The sequence below is a fragment of the Emys orbicularis genome, chromosome 1 (assembly GCF_028017835.1).
Source record: "Emys orbicularis isolate rEmyOrb1 chromosome 1, rEmyOrb1.hap1, whole genome shotgun sequence".
Classification (NCBI taxonomy): domain Eukaryota; kingdom Metazoa; phylum Chordata; order Testudines; family Emydidae; genus Emys; species Emys orbicularis.
Window position 1 is genome coordinate 31280090 of NC_088683.1, and position 15109 is coordinate 31295198.

Sequence of the window (15109 nt, forward strand, 5' to 3'; positions counted from 1 at the left end):
GCCATCCCTATATTAAAGAAATTATTCCCCAAACTCTTCATTAAATTGCAATTGCATTAAGGGAGAAATAACCTCAACAGAACAATATCAAGACATAAAGTTTGATATCAAACATAAGGAAATAGAGGTACAGGAGACCAAACAACCTGTACTCTGTCCTTGTATCCGCACCCACCCTCAGCCCAAATTAATATGAACCATCCATCTAAACAGATACACTTTCAGCATTAAAATGAGCCACCCACGCTATTATGCTGTCCTTCAATATATATTAACTAGGGCTGTCAATTAATGGCAGTTAACTCACATGATCAACTCAAAAAAATTAACTGCGATTAATCGCAGTTTTACTCGCATTGTTAAATGATAGAATACCAATTGAAATTTATTAAATATTTTTTGGATGTTTTTCTACATTTTCAAATATATTTTGTTTTCAAATACAACACAGAATACAAAGTGTACACTGCTCACTTCATATTATTATTTTTTATTACAAATATTTCTACTGTAAAAATGATAAACATAAGAAATAATTATTTTTCAATTCATTTCATACAAGTACTGTAGTGCAATCTCTATCATGAAAGTGCAACTTACAAATGTAGATTTTTTTTTGTTACATAACTGCACTCAAAAACAATGCAAAACTTTACAGCCTACTAGTCCACGCAGTCCTACTTCTCATTCAGCCAATCGCTAAGACAAACAAGTTTGTTTACATTTATGGGAGATAATGCTGCCCACTTCTTATTTACAGTGTCACCAGAAAGTGAGAACAGGCGTTCACATGGCACTTTTGTAGCCGGCATTGCAAGGTATTTACATGCCAGATATGCAAAACATTTGTATGTCCATTCATGCTTCGGCCACCATTCCAAAGGACATGCTTCCATGCTGATGTTAATTAAATTTGTGACTGAACTCCTTGGGGGAGAACTGTATGTCTCTGGCTCTATTTTATCTGCATTCTGCCATATATTTCATGTGATAGTAGTCTTGGATGATGACTCAGCACATGGTGTTCATTTTAAGAACACTTTCGCTGCAGATCTGACAAAATGCAAAAAAGGTACCAATGTGAGATTTCTAAAGATAGATACAGCACTCAATCCCAAGGTTTAAGAATCTGACGTGCCTTCCAAAATCTGAGAGGGAGGAAGTGTGGAACATGCTTTCAGAAGTCTTAAAAAAGCAACACTCCGATTCGAAAACTACAGAACCCAAACCACCAAAAAAAAAGAAAATCAACCTTCTCCTGGTGGCATCTGACTCAGATGATGAAAATGAACATGTGTTGGTCTGCATGGCTTTGGACTGTTTTCCCCATCATCAGCATGGACACTTATCCTCTGGAATGGTGGTTGAAGCATTAAAGGATATATGAATCTTTTAGTGCATCTGGCATGTAAATATCTTGTGACGCCAGCTACAACAGTGTCATGCAAACGCCTGTTCTCACTTTCAGGTGACATTTTGAACATGACGTGGGCAGCATTATCGTCTGCAAATATAAACAAGCTTGTTTGTCTGAGCAATTGGCTGAACAAGAAATAGGACCGAGTGGACTTGTAGCCTCTAAAGTTTTATATTGTTTTATTTTTGAATGCAGTTTTTTCTACATTTGTAAGTTCAACTTTCATGATAAAGGGATTGCACTACAGTACTTGTATTAGGTGAATTGAAAAATACTCTTTCTTTTGTTTTTTACAGTGCAAATATTTGTAATCAGAAATAAATATAAAGTGAGCACTGTACACTTTGTATTCTGTGTTGTAAGTGAAATCAATATATTTGAAAATGTAGAAAACATCCACAAATATTTAAATAAATGGTATTCTATTATTGTTTAATCGCGATTACTTTTTTTAATTGCTTGACGGCCCTAATATTAACTATAACATATCTCCATAACAAATCTGATTGCTTATTTTCGCTGTCTTTACAACTCCTCTAGCACTGAGCTTCAGAATTAGAAAGTGGCAGCAACTGCAAGATGAGAATGGGAGAGGTTATATTTTCTATATTACTCCCGAAAACAGGGATGAGGCTAAAGGAAACAATTTTTTTAATCAATTAAATGAATAACATGGGGTTTAAGAGAACATGGAAGGAAAAGGTATTGGCTCTCTGAGGGGAAATATTGTTTCTAAAAAAGCATAGTTGGTTTCACTTGTGGGTCAGCAGACTCTAGAAGAGTTCACTCTCCCCTTCCATCCCCCATCACCCCCACTACACTAATCTAATTACTACCAACTTTGGTCTCCTACTTTTCACAGTAAGGAAACTGAATTTTGCCTTGCAAACTGAAGCATTGCACTTTTAACCCATAAATAGTTGCACCAATGCATTACAAGGATTTAAGTTCATTGAGGAATTGAAGTCTCTACCAAGGTGTTTTTCTTCATATGGTAAGTGATTTAACTTTTTTTTTTTTTGAACAGTTTAAGAAAGCAAAATAATTATTTTGAAAAATAAAGTTAAAATAAGGTAAATTTATAATGTAATTTACCTGAAGCTTTGCTAGCTGTGCTGTGCGAGACACTATTTTGTTGTATGGATCAACGATTTTGGCTCTTATTCTATTAAGAAAGGAAATACTTTTTAGAAATGTAATATAGTGGAGAAGTTCAGAATTGATAAATACTTTTCATCACATGATGAAAGACATACCTGTCAACAGTACTTTGTAGAGCACTAATTCTAGTCTGCATCATTTGAAGGACACCTGAAAAAGAAAGGCATTTTATGAACAGTCAATTAGAGCATAACTCATCTGACATAAAGTTGTAATTTTCCCACTTCCAATACATCTTTTTATATAAAGTGAAAGACTGTATATTTAGAAATACACTGTACAGATCATAAGTCAACTAGTAGGTTATTTAAATGTATTAATCTATTATAAACAATTTAGGACCAGATCCTGAAGCTTTTTAGTCACAAGTAAGTCCCAAGAAAATCAGTGGGACTACTCATGGAGTATAATGTAGTCTCCTTTAGTTGAAGGTACACATTACTGCTGGGGGAATTCTGCGCATCTGCGGACGTGCATAATTCATCTGTCTCACATAATTTTGTATTTTCCCTAAGAAGTGCTGCAGTTCAGCCTTTTGCCCACCAGAGGATGCTGTGGCACCAGAACAGCTGGCATGAACACAGTTGGCTGTTCTAACACCACAGCAAGCTCTGGTGGGCAAAAGGCAGAACTGCAGCACTTCTTAGGCAAAATGTTTTTTATGAGGGGAAATACAAAATTCTATGCCCAGTGGTGCAGAATTCCCGCAGGAGGAGAAGTTCATCACAGCACCTGCCCACGGAGCCAGGTTAGGACAGAGTGGGGCACACAGGGCTGCTTCGGGGGGGCACACAGGGCTGCTTGGGGGGGTCACAGACTGGGGTTCAGAATGGCTAGTGGGGGGACAGACTGGAGCATGGGCTCAGGAGCTACTGGGGTGACAGCGATGAGCCTGGGGTTGAGGGAGGGAGGCTGCAGAGACCCAGGGGGATGAGGGGTGCCGGAACAGGGGCAGAAGTGCCTGACTAAATGGGAGAGGCTTGGGGTCAGCCAGGGTCTGAAAGGGGGAGGCTTCCCAACACCCTTAACCATCCCACCCGCCCCCCAAGAAAAACCTCCCACTCACACCCAACACCCTCCAGGTTCTCTCCTAGGCTCCTTCCCTCTCCCTCACCTTTTCCATTACCCCTGACTTCCCCAAGCCTGTGCACTGCTTCTGACAGGTGCAGAAAACACAGTTCTGTATTGTAATTTAAATAAGTTACACAACGTTCTGTATTAATATGCCTCATAAAGGAATCTATTTGTCAAAAAAACAAATGACCAGAATCTTTTTTTTTTCTGGTCTGTATTGTTACAGACATACTTGCTGACAGATATTTTGAAATAAATTATCAAAATAATTGTAACTGGCATTATATTGTTATTTTGACAAAATATGAAGAATGTTCAAATATTGCATGCAGAATTTTTTAATTTTTTTTGGCACAGAATTCCCCCAGGAGTAACACATCCACTATTAGTCAATTCGGTCCGTGGTTCAAGAATACCCTTGGATTCTTGCTAATACTAAGCTCTCAATAGCTATATCAGCAAGTAAGGCTCTTTGACCTTTGGTTGGCTAGAGAAGACCCATCCCATCCCGGCAGACAATGGCCTGGCCTCAGTTATTTGCACATTCCACAATTCTTGGCTAGGTTACAGTAATGCCATATGACATGAAGTCATCAGCACTCAGAAAACTCCAACTACTACAAAATACTGCAGAGCATCTCCTCAGGAACAGAGGCTACCACAAACACATCAGACCGGTCCTCTACTCTCTACACTGGCTTCCCATAGAAAATAGTCAAGTTCAAGGTCTCAATCCTTATCTTCAAGGTGCTCCCTGGCTTGGGCCAGGGTATCTAAAAGACCCCTTAAATCTCTGGGATGAAGACTGTCATCAACAACTACACTTCTGTAGAACAACTGAACTCTACAATGAGGGCAAAGTTGGTCTGTGTAGGAGACAGAACTTTCTCTGGGGCTGGTCCGAGACCGTGGAATGAACTCCTCCCGGAACTAAAGAGGATCACAAACCTCACCACCTACTGCTCTAAGTGCAAGGTGCATTTCTTTGACCTTGCCTTCTCTAATACATAGCAACCTTTTAAAAAACCACCTTCCAGAACAAGACAGTCCACTGCATATGTTTCTTCCCCCCAAGGAGAGGATGAGAGCACAAACAACACGTGAAGTGTAGTCATATTGCTTAATACACTACTGGAAGGTGCTCTGATACTACGGTGATAAGTGCGGTACAAGAATCTATATAGAATACGGTGCTATTCAATGTGAGTAAAGATATCTCCATCTGAACCTTGCTGAAAATCAAATTATAAATCCTTCTAGACATGAAACCATAAAGGGCAAAATAAGTTTATTGATGCTTTAAAGTAACAACAGCTTCAAACGACAAAGAAAGAAGTCATATCCACGGCACCGTGATTCAACATATTTTCAGTTCTGAACAAAATCAGCATTTATAGTCTGCTGCACTCCAAGAACACAGTTTGATGCCCAGCATGGCTATTCAGATAACACAGTTAGAACACAACTGTGGGAGTCCGGGGTTTTGAACTTGTCATGCTTAGCATATAGATTTGCCATGTAACCAATACGCATGTTTGAGCAATTGTAAGAGACAAGACATGTACAAAGGCAGAACTCACTTGGCATTGGCAAGTATACAGACAACCTGCAAAAATCATTAACTCAGAGAAGCCAATGCATAAGAGGAACCGAAAATCCAATCAAACAAGAACAAAGAACTGAAACATAAATGCCCATGTTCAGGCTGCTTTAGTTAAGAGTAAGTCAACAATACCACTATGAGCTCCTGTTAAGTTGGCTACGGAAATTACCAGAAAAAGGCCACACAGGGATATATTTTTCCTAACATGTTAGATAAAAATTCTTGTTTGCTGATGTGTAGTTTATACCCTCTTCAAAACAAGAAAAGATTATGGAATAATTTAGCAGCAGGACATTAATCCTCAGTATTTTTTTTTTTATATATATATATATATATATATATATATATATATATATATATATATATTTATTTTTAGTGTCAGGCAGGATATAAAGCAGGGGTGGGTAAACTTTTTGGCCTGAGAGCCACATCAGGGAATAGAAATTGTATGGCGGGCCATGAATGCTCACAAAATTGGGGCTGGGGTGCAGGAGGGGGTGAGGGCTCCAGTTGGGGGTACAGGCTCCAGGGGTGGGATCGGAAATGAGTTCAGGGTGCGGTAGAGGGCTCCGGGCTGGGGTGGGGACTCCAGCTAGGGGTGTGGACTCTGGGGTGGGGCTGGGGATGAGAGGTTTGGGGTGCAGGACGGTGCTCCGGGCTGGAATCGAGGGGTTTGGAGGAGGATCAGGGCTGCGGCAGGGGGTTGGGGCACAGGGGGAGACTCAGGGGTGCAGGCTCTGGGCAACGCTTACCTCAAGCAGCTCCCGGAAGCAGTGGCATGTCCCTTCTTCAGTTCCTATGTGGAGGTGTAGCCAGGCGGCTCTGCGCACTGCCCCGTCCCCAGGCACCACCCCTGCAGCTCCCATTGGCCACAGTTCCCAGCCAATGGGAGCTGCCAGAGCACCGCTTGGGGTGGGGGAAGTGTGCAGAGCCCCCAAGCTGCCCCTATGCGTAGGAGCCGGAGGGGGGCCATACTGCTGCTTCCGGGAGCTGCATGGAGTGGCCCCCGACCCTGCTCTCTGGCTGGAGTGCCAGAGCGGGGCAAGCCCCAGACCCCGTTCCCCAGCAGGAGCTCAAGGGCTGAATTAAAATGGCTGGCAGGCCAGATCCAGCCCACGGGCCATACTTTGCCCACCCCAATCTAGATAGTACAGTATAAACTTCCACCATAAACCAGTGTAAACTGGCAGAAGCCAAGCATTCTTCAGCACTTGTATAATTCACAGTGTATTGCAAGGTAAGGACAAACCAGGACCAAAACTCTGCAGAATTGACAAAGAAAGATGATGCTGGTCCGTCGCAGTTCCTCCAATATGGTGGCAGAGATGGGGATGTTCATGAATTCCTAGTTCTCCTACTGAGCTCACAAGTTCCACAAAAACCACAGCTCTGTAGCACCTTATTAGCCCAATAGTTTTTATTATTATTATTTTAAAGCCAAAGCAAAACAAAGAAGTTCAAACAGAAACTGTCAACTTAAGGTTTTTACTTAACATTTATCTTTACATTGCAGTACAAAAAAAAATAATCAGAATGAACTGAAAAGGATGTAGAGGAATATTCAAGTACTCCCAATTCAAACTACTTAACTGTATAAATGTAAAATACAATATTACACATTTCAACAAACAACCTTAAATCTGCCAGCCACCCTCCATCTCACAGGGATGCTCTTACTGTTCACAAATACTAAATCTTCACACTTTTTTAGTCTTTGTTTACAAATGAATCCTCATACGTTGTATAAACATGTCAACTCTTCTCTCCTTCACGAATTGAGAAGTTCTAAATTGACTTGATGACTGGGATGTTCAAAGACCTGTAACATTTATTACAGTAGAGCAACAGTTCTGCTATAGTTAAGATCAGCTTTCTGTTTAAAGCTCGACTGTTCTAAGTGGTCTAAAATCCATATGGTTAATTGGATTGCCTTGAAATGTGGTGTGCCTTAAGGGGGCAAAAGATACGGTCAGTAATCCAAATTTGGGATCCCCAAGATGCAGACCCCATCAAAAACAGCTTTTCTGAAATGTTGCACATTCTGACTTTTTTTCCCCTCACAGATAGAGATCAAACCAGGGCCCAGATCATCATCATACCAGGGTCTGAAATGCTCAATGGTTACCCCCCACAGAGTGCATGGCACTCACCAACCCTTTGGAGGAAATCAAACTAAATAGTATTGAAAAAGAGTTTCTTTAGTTCATCATCATCATTACCACCACCACTTGTCGCTTCAAAGCCACAGCCAAGACCTGGTGTTGTCACTTATCTTGAATAGCTGTTCAGGAGTACGTGATGTTAACAGGGGGCACTTCATCAGGCTGTGTTCAAGTATTTGCCTAGATTCTCTACACTCACATTTGGGGTCATTCCTCAGCTTCCTCTGGTTATATCACCAGTCTTTGCTATCTCAGCTCTTGCTCAATTTAGAGTACACCAGTGTTTTCCTTCAAGGTCAGTAGGGTGACCAGACAGTAAGTGTGAAAAATCGGGACGGGGTGGGGGGCAATAGGAGCCTAAATAAGAAAAAGACCCAAAAATCGGGACATCTGGTCACCCTAAAGGTCAGTACCTGGATGGAGTTATTCGAAAGTAACCAGGCTCTCCAAGATCATTGGCATTTCCCACCATTTTGTTACTCAGTAGCCTTCCACACTGATATTCTCCAGTTAGGCACACTAAGGTTTACATGCCTAATAGATGACACTGAGCATGTGCAGAGAGGCTAACTATTTGGAAAACTACCTCTATATCATAGAAGACGGGAGGCTCTGAGGGTACATGACAGTCATCAAGTTCAAGCACTGAAAGTTCAAATCCAGGGTAGAAGTTAAATAACAGGCATAATGCTCCAATCTGCCGCTAAAAAGGGGGGATTTTTATTTTGGGGAAACTTAATCTGAGCATAGCAAAATACTGTATTCAGAAGGCACTGAAACAATTGGTTGTTGTAGTTTTAGAAAATAAACGACAAAAGCAAATGCTTGCTGGGAAGGAGGGTAATAAGGGGTGGAAGAGTAGATGGGAATAGGAGGAGAGGTTGCGGGGAGAGGGGAAGGATCACATGGAGAATAGGGCCAGGGCACGTGTCTGTCCAACAGTCCCCTCCCATGGGTGTGCGTGCATCACTATTTGGGGGGCCCCAGTCCATCTACAGGGGTGTGACCCCACATTTCCATGCCCCCCTCATGTGAGCCAGGTTCTGGAGGGGGCTTCTCTACCTTGGGGAGTCTGACCCTTCTCCCTACCCCCTCCACGTGAGCTGAGGTTCCCTGCCACCTAGACATGTCTGAGCCCTGCTCCCTGATCAAGGATGCCAAATTCTGGGAGACCCACTGCTCATCTACAGGAGTGTGATCCTCCATCCCTGCCATCCCATGTGAGCCAGGGTCTGGGGAAGCCCTGCCCCACTTGGTGGGAAACTTAGAACAGGCATACTCAGAGCATACACCAACAACACACTGCTGGGACTGGGGTGACGAGCAGGGAACAGGTTTGCTTGACACTCTCCAGCACTGGGGAGGGAGATGGCAGCATCCACTGACAGGAATGGAGCCGTTGATATGACCTGAAACAATCTCTTTGAGACATGTAATCAGAATGGACAAAACTCTTGAAAAAAGTTTTTTATGCAAGCTGACACTCAGAAAATGCAGGTGTGGTCAACAAAAACACTTCAAAAACACCCATAAGCAGAATCTCACCTCATGCAACATAAATATTGATAACTTTAGACAGCCACAGACAGATCTGAACAGAGAGCAACTGCCAATAAAGGTTGTAAACACTTTGAGGAAGGCAGAGGTGAAAAAATGATCAAAAAAGGAAAAAGCCGCATGCCAGCTCCTTACTGGGAGCCTGCACATTCCTGTGTTGACAACTGTTCACAATTTTGCTCCTCATGGATCGGACTATACAGCCACATTGAGAACATACCTAATGCCACGACATCATCAGATCGGATAGCCATACATTCTCTTAGTATCAGAGGGGTAGCTGTGTTAGTCTGTATCCACAAAAACAAGGAGGAGTCCGGTGGCACCTTAAAGACTAACAGATTTATTTGGGCAAAAGCTTCCGTGGGTAAAAAACCCACTTCTTCAAATGCATGGAGTGAAAATTACAGATACGGGCATTAATCTATGTTGGCACATGCAGAGAAGGGAGTTTCCTTACAAATGGAGAACCAATGTTGAAGGCCAATTTAGTCAGGGTGGATGTAGTCCACTCCCAATAATTGATGAGGAGGTGTCAATACCAAGAGAGGGAAAATTGCTTTTGTAGTGAGCCAGCCACTCCCAGTCCCTATTCAAGCCCAAATTGATGGTGTTAAGTTTGCATCTCAGGCTATATAACCAAGGTAACATGTGACCTTCCACTAAGCTGCTGTCTGATGTGTGTATGCAGGAGAATAGGGCAGGAGACAGCAAGGAGCAGCTGCTTACATGTTAATGGCTTCTACACTGCCATCTAATGGCTTAACAGGATGGGAAGGGGAGAGGGGCCTGGGAATGGTGGCGGTGGGGCTACATGTTGCAAAAAATGGTGGGGCAGGAGGTGGAGAAAGAAGACTGGTGTATGTCTCTCTCTCATGTGGTTAGAGTTACTTTAACAACCATGTAATAAAACTGTCAAGATTTTAGGACAAACCACGGATGAGATTTCTCTCACCGGACACGTTAGCAACTACACAATGAAAACATTTCAAAGGACAACAATTACCCCATTCTACTGTAACAAAATGTAGAAGGAAGGGGAAGGTACACTTAGGGAATCACACTGCTCGGTGGTTTGAGCATTGGCCAACTAAACCGAGGGTTGTGAGTTCAATCCTTGAGGGGGCCACTGAGGGATCTGGGGCAAAAAATAAATAAATAAATAAAAACTGTCAGGGACAGTACTAGGTCCTGCTAATGAAGGCAGGGGACTGGACTTGATAACCTTTCAAGATCCCGTCCAGCGCTATGAGATAGGTATATCTCCATATATTTTTATTTTTATTTTTTTAACTCTGTCTCCTAGTGGAAAGACCACTGACTAGGGCTATGTCTACACTACAAAATTAGGTCGAATTTATAGAAGCCGGTTTTATAGAAATCGGTTGTATGCAGCCGATTGTGTGTGTCCCCACATAAAATGCTCTAAGTGCATGAAGTCGGCGGACCGCGTCCACAGTACCGAGGCTAGCGTCGACTTCCGGCGCATTGCACTATGGGTAGCTATCCCACAGTTCCCGCAGTCTCCGGCGCCCATTGGAATTATGGGTTGAGATCGCAATGCCCGAATGATGCAAAACAGTGCCGCGGGGGGTTCTGGGTACATTGCGTCAGGCCCCTCCCCCTCCGTCACAGCAACGGCAAACAATAGATTCGCGCCTTTTTACCTGGGTTACCTGTGCAGACAACATACCACGGCAAGCATGGAGCCCGCTCAGCTCAGCTCACCGTCACCATATGTCATCCGGGTGCCGGCAGACGTGGGACTGCATTGCTACACAGCAGCAGCAGCTAACTGCCTTTTGGCGGTAGACGGTGCAGCATGACTGGTAGCCTTCATCGGCGATCGGGATGCTGGTAGCTGTGGGGCTGGCAGCCGTAGGGCTGCATTGCACCAGCCCCTTACCTTTTGCCTTTTGGCAGTAGATGGTTTATTACGACTGGTAACCGTCCTCGTCGGACAATGATGGCTATCAGTCGTAGTATACTATTTTCTGCCAAGTATTGTCTGCTAAGTACCCAGAAGAGGCCGAGGGCGATCTGGGTGCTGGCAGACATGTGGCTGGCACACGTGGGGCTACATTGCTACACAGCAGCAACCCCTTGCCTTTTGGCAGTAAATAGTATATTATGACTGGTATCCGTCGTCATCATACTGCCAAGCGCCCAGAAAATGCCGAGGGCTATCAGTCATGCTGCACTGTCGTCTTAAGATGTAAAAAATAGATTTGTTCTGTATTCATTTCCTTCCCCCCTCCCTCCGTCAAATCAACGGCCCGCTAAACCCAGGCTTAGGAGTTCAATCTCGGGGGGGGGGCATTCTGTGTGACAGTTGTTTGTATTTCTCCCTGATGCACAGCCACCTTTCTTGATTTTAATTCCCTATACCTGTACGCCATGTCGTCACTCGCCCCTCCCTCCCTCCCTCCCTCCTTCCCCTGGTCCTTCAGATACTAGTTTCGCGCCTTTTTTCAGACCAGACGCCATAGTTAGCACTGGGATCATGGAGCCCGCTCAGATCACCGCGGCAATTATGAGCACTATGAACACCACGCGCATTGTCCTGGAGTATATGCAGAGCCAGGACATGCCAAAGCAAAACCAGGACCAGCCGAGGAGGAGGCGATTGCAGCGCGGCGACGAGAGTGATGAGGAAATGGACATGGACCTAGACCTCTCACAAGGCACAGGCCCCAGCAATGTGGAAATCATGGTGTTACTGGGGCAGGTTCATGCCATGGAACGCCGATTCTGGGCCCGGGAAACAAGCACAGACTGGTGGGACCGCATCGTGTTGCAGGTGTGGGACGATGCCCAGTGGCTGTGAAACTTTCGCATGCGTAAGGGCACTTTCATGGAACTTTGTGACTTGCTTTCCCCTGCCCTGAAGCGCCAGAATACCAGGATGAGAGCAGCCCTCACAGTTGAGAAGCGAGTGGCGATAGCCCTGTGGAAGCTTGCAACGCCAGACAGCTACCGGTCAGTCGGGAATCAATTTGGAGTGGGCAAATCTACTGTGGGGGCTGCTGTGATCCAAGTTGCCAGGGCAATGAGAGACCTGGTGATATCAAGGGTAGTGACTCTGGGAAACGTGCAGGACATAGTGGATGGCTTTGCTGCAATGGGATTCCCAAACTGTAGTGGGGCGATAGACGGAACCCATATCCCTATCTTGGCACCGGCGCACCAAGCCACCGAGTACATAAACCGCAAGGGGTACTTTTCAATGCTGCTGCAAGCCCTGGTGGACCACAAGGGACGTTTCACCGACATCAACGTGGGCTGGCCGGGAAGGGTACATGATGCTCGCGTCTTCAGGCACTCTGTTCTGTTTCGAAAGCTGGAGGAAGGGACTTTCTTCCCGAACCAGAAAATAACCGTTGGGGATGTTGAAATGCCTATCGTGATCCTTGGGGACCCAGCCTACCCCTTAATGCCATGGCTCATGAAGCCGTACACAGGCAGCCTGGACAGGAGTCAGGACCTGTTCAACTACAGGCTGAGCAAGTGCCGAATGGTGGTGGAATGTGCATTTGGGCGTTTAAAAGCGCGCTGGCGCAGCTTACTGACTCGCTCAGACCTTAGCGAAAAGAATATCCCCATTGTTATTGCTGCTTGCTGTGCGCTCCACAATATCTGTGAGAGTAAGGGGGAGACATTTATGGCGGGGTGGGAGGTAGAGGCAAATCGCCTGGCCGCTGATTACGCGCAGCCAGACACCAGGTTGGTTAGAGCAGCACAGCAGGGCGCGGTGCGCATCAGAGAAGCTTTGAAAACTAGTTTTGTGACTGGCCAGGCTACGGTGTGAAACTTCTGTTTGTTTCTCCTTGATGAAATCTCCGCCCCCCCACCCGGTTAACTCTACTTCCCTGTAAACCAACCACCCCACCCTCCCCTACCCTCCCCCCTTCAAGCACCACTTGCAGAGGCAATAAAGTCATTGTTACTTCACATTCATGCATTCTTTATTAATTCAGCACACAACTAGGGGGATAATTGCAAAGGTAGCCCGGGATGGGTGGGGGAGGAGGGAAGGAAAAGGACACACTGCAGTTTAAAACTTTAAAACTTATTGCTCGGGAAATCATCTAGGGTGGAGTGACTGGGTGGCCGGAGGCCCCCCTACCGTGTTCTTGGGCGTCTGGGTGAGGAGGCAATGGGACTTGGGGAGGAGGGCTGTTGGTTACACAGGGGCTGTAGCGGCGGTCTCTGCTCCTGCTGCCTTTCCTGCAGCTCAACCATAGGCAGGAGCATATCAGTTTGATGCTCCAGCAGCCGGAGCATCGACTCTTGCCTTCTGTGTACAAGCTGACGCCACTTCTCCTCTTCAGCCCGCGATTCAGCACACCACCTCTCCTCTCGCTCATATTGGGCTTTTCTAAAATCAGTAATTGACTGCCTCCACGCATTCTGCTGTGCTCTGTCAGCGTGGGAGGCAGTCTGTAGTTCAGTAAACATTTCATCACGCGTCCTTCGCTTCCGCTTTCGAATATTCACTAGCCTCTGTGAAGGAGAAACATTTGCAGCTGGTGGAGGAGAAGGGAGAGGTGGTTAAAAAAGATACATTTTAGAGAACAATGGGTACACTCTTTCACGTTAGATTTTGCTGTTCACATCACACAGCACATGTGCTTTCGTTACAAGGTCGCATTTTTCCTCTTATATTGAGAGCCTGCAGGTTTGGTGTGAGAGAGCACTCATGCAGTGCCAGGCCACAGATTTCAGCTTGCAGGCAGCCATGGTAAGACACAGTCTTTTGGCTTTTTTAATCTTGTTAACAAGTGGGGATGGTTTAAAACAGTACTGCTCTCATTAACCATACCAAGCACCCGTTGGGTTGGCCATTTAAAATGGGTTTGCAATGTAAAAGGAGGGGCTGCGGTTTCAGGGTTAACATGCAGCACAAACCCAACTAACTCCCCTCCCCCCCACACCCAATTCTCTGGGATGGTCACTTCACCCCTCCCCCCCACCACGTGGTTAACAGCGGGGAATATTTCTGTTCAGCAGAGCAGGAAGGGGCACCTCTGAATGTCCCCTTAATAAAATCGCCCCATTTCAACCAGGTGACCGTGAATGATATCACTCTCCTGAGGATAACAAAGAGCGATAAGGAATGGATGTTGTCTGCATGCCAGCAAACACCGGGACCATACGCTGCCATGCTTTGTTATGCAATGATTCCAGACTACGTGCTACTGGCCTGGCGTGGTAAAGTGTCCTACCATGGCGGACGGGATAAGGCAGCCCTCCCCAGAAACCTTTTGCAAAGGCTTTGGGAGTACATGAAGGAGAGCTTTCTGGAGATGTCCCTGGAGGATTTCCGCTCCATCCCCATACACGTTAACAGACTTTTCCAGTAGCTGTACTGGCCGCGATTGCCAGGGCAAATTAATCATTAATCATTAAACACGCTTGCTTTTAAACCATGTGTAATATTTACAAAGGTACACTCACCAGCGGTCCCCTGTGTGCCCACAGGGACTTGGGTGAGTTCGGGGGTTACTGGTTCCAGATCCAGGGTGATAAACATATCCTGGCTGTTGGGGAAACCGGTTTCTCCGCTTCCTTGCTGCTGTGAGCTATCTATATTATCTCCATCCTCATCTTCCTCGTACCCCGAACCCGCTTCCCTGTGTGATTCTCCAGTGAGGGACTCATAGCACACGGTTGGGGTAGTGGTGGCTTCACCCACTAGAATGGCATGCAGCTCCGCGTAGATGCGGCATGTTTGCGGCTCAGCCCAGGACCTTCCGTTTGCTTCTCTGGATTTGTGGTAGGCTTGCCTTAGCTCCTTAATTTTCACGCGGCACTGCTGTGCGTCCCTGTTATGGCCTCTGTCCTTCATGGCCTTGGAGACCTTTTCTAATATTCTGCCATTTCGTTTACTGCTTCGGAGTTCGGCCAGCACAGATTCATCTCCCCATATGGCGAGCAGATCCCGTACCTCCCGTTCGGTCCAGGCTGGAGCTCTTTTGCGATCCTGGGACTCCATCACGGTTACCTGTGCTGATGAGCTCTGCGTGGTCACCTGTGCTCTCCACGCTGAGCAAACAGGAAATGAAATTCAAACGTTCGCGGGGCTTTTCCTGTCTACCTGGCCAGTGCATCTGAGTTGAGAGTGCTGTCCAGAGC

General features: G+C 45.5%; 1 protein-coding gene across 1 annotated transcript in view; it reads right to left on the reverse strand.

The window, feature by feature from the left end:
• Positions 1-15109, reverse strand: part of COG5 (component of oligomeric golgi complex 5) — a 367764-nt gene that overhangs the window by 337497 nt on the left and 15158 nt on the right. Inside the window, exons 4-5 of the mRNA XM_065401879.1 lie at positions 2674-2728; positions 2513-2582 (exon numbers count right to left, since the gene is read on the reverse strand). Of these exons, the coding sequence (XP_065257951.1) occupies positions 2513-2582; positions 2674-2728 (125 nt within the window). The remainder of the gene's footprint in view (positions 1-2512; positions 2583-2673; positions 2729-15109) is intronic.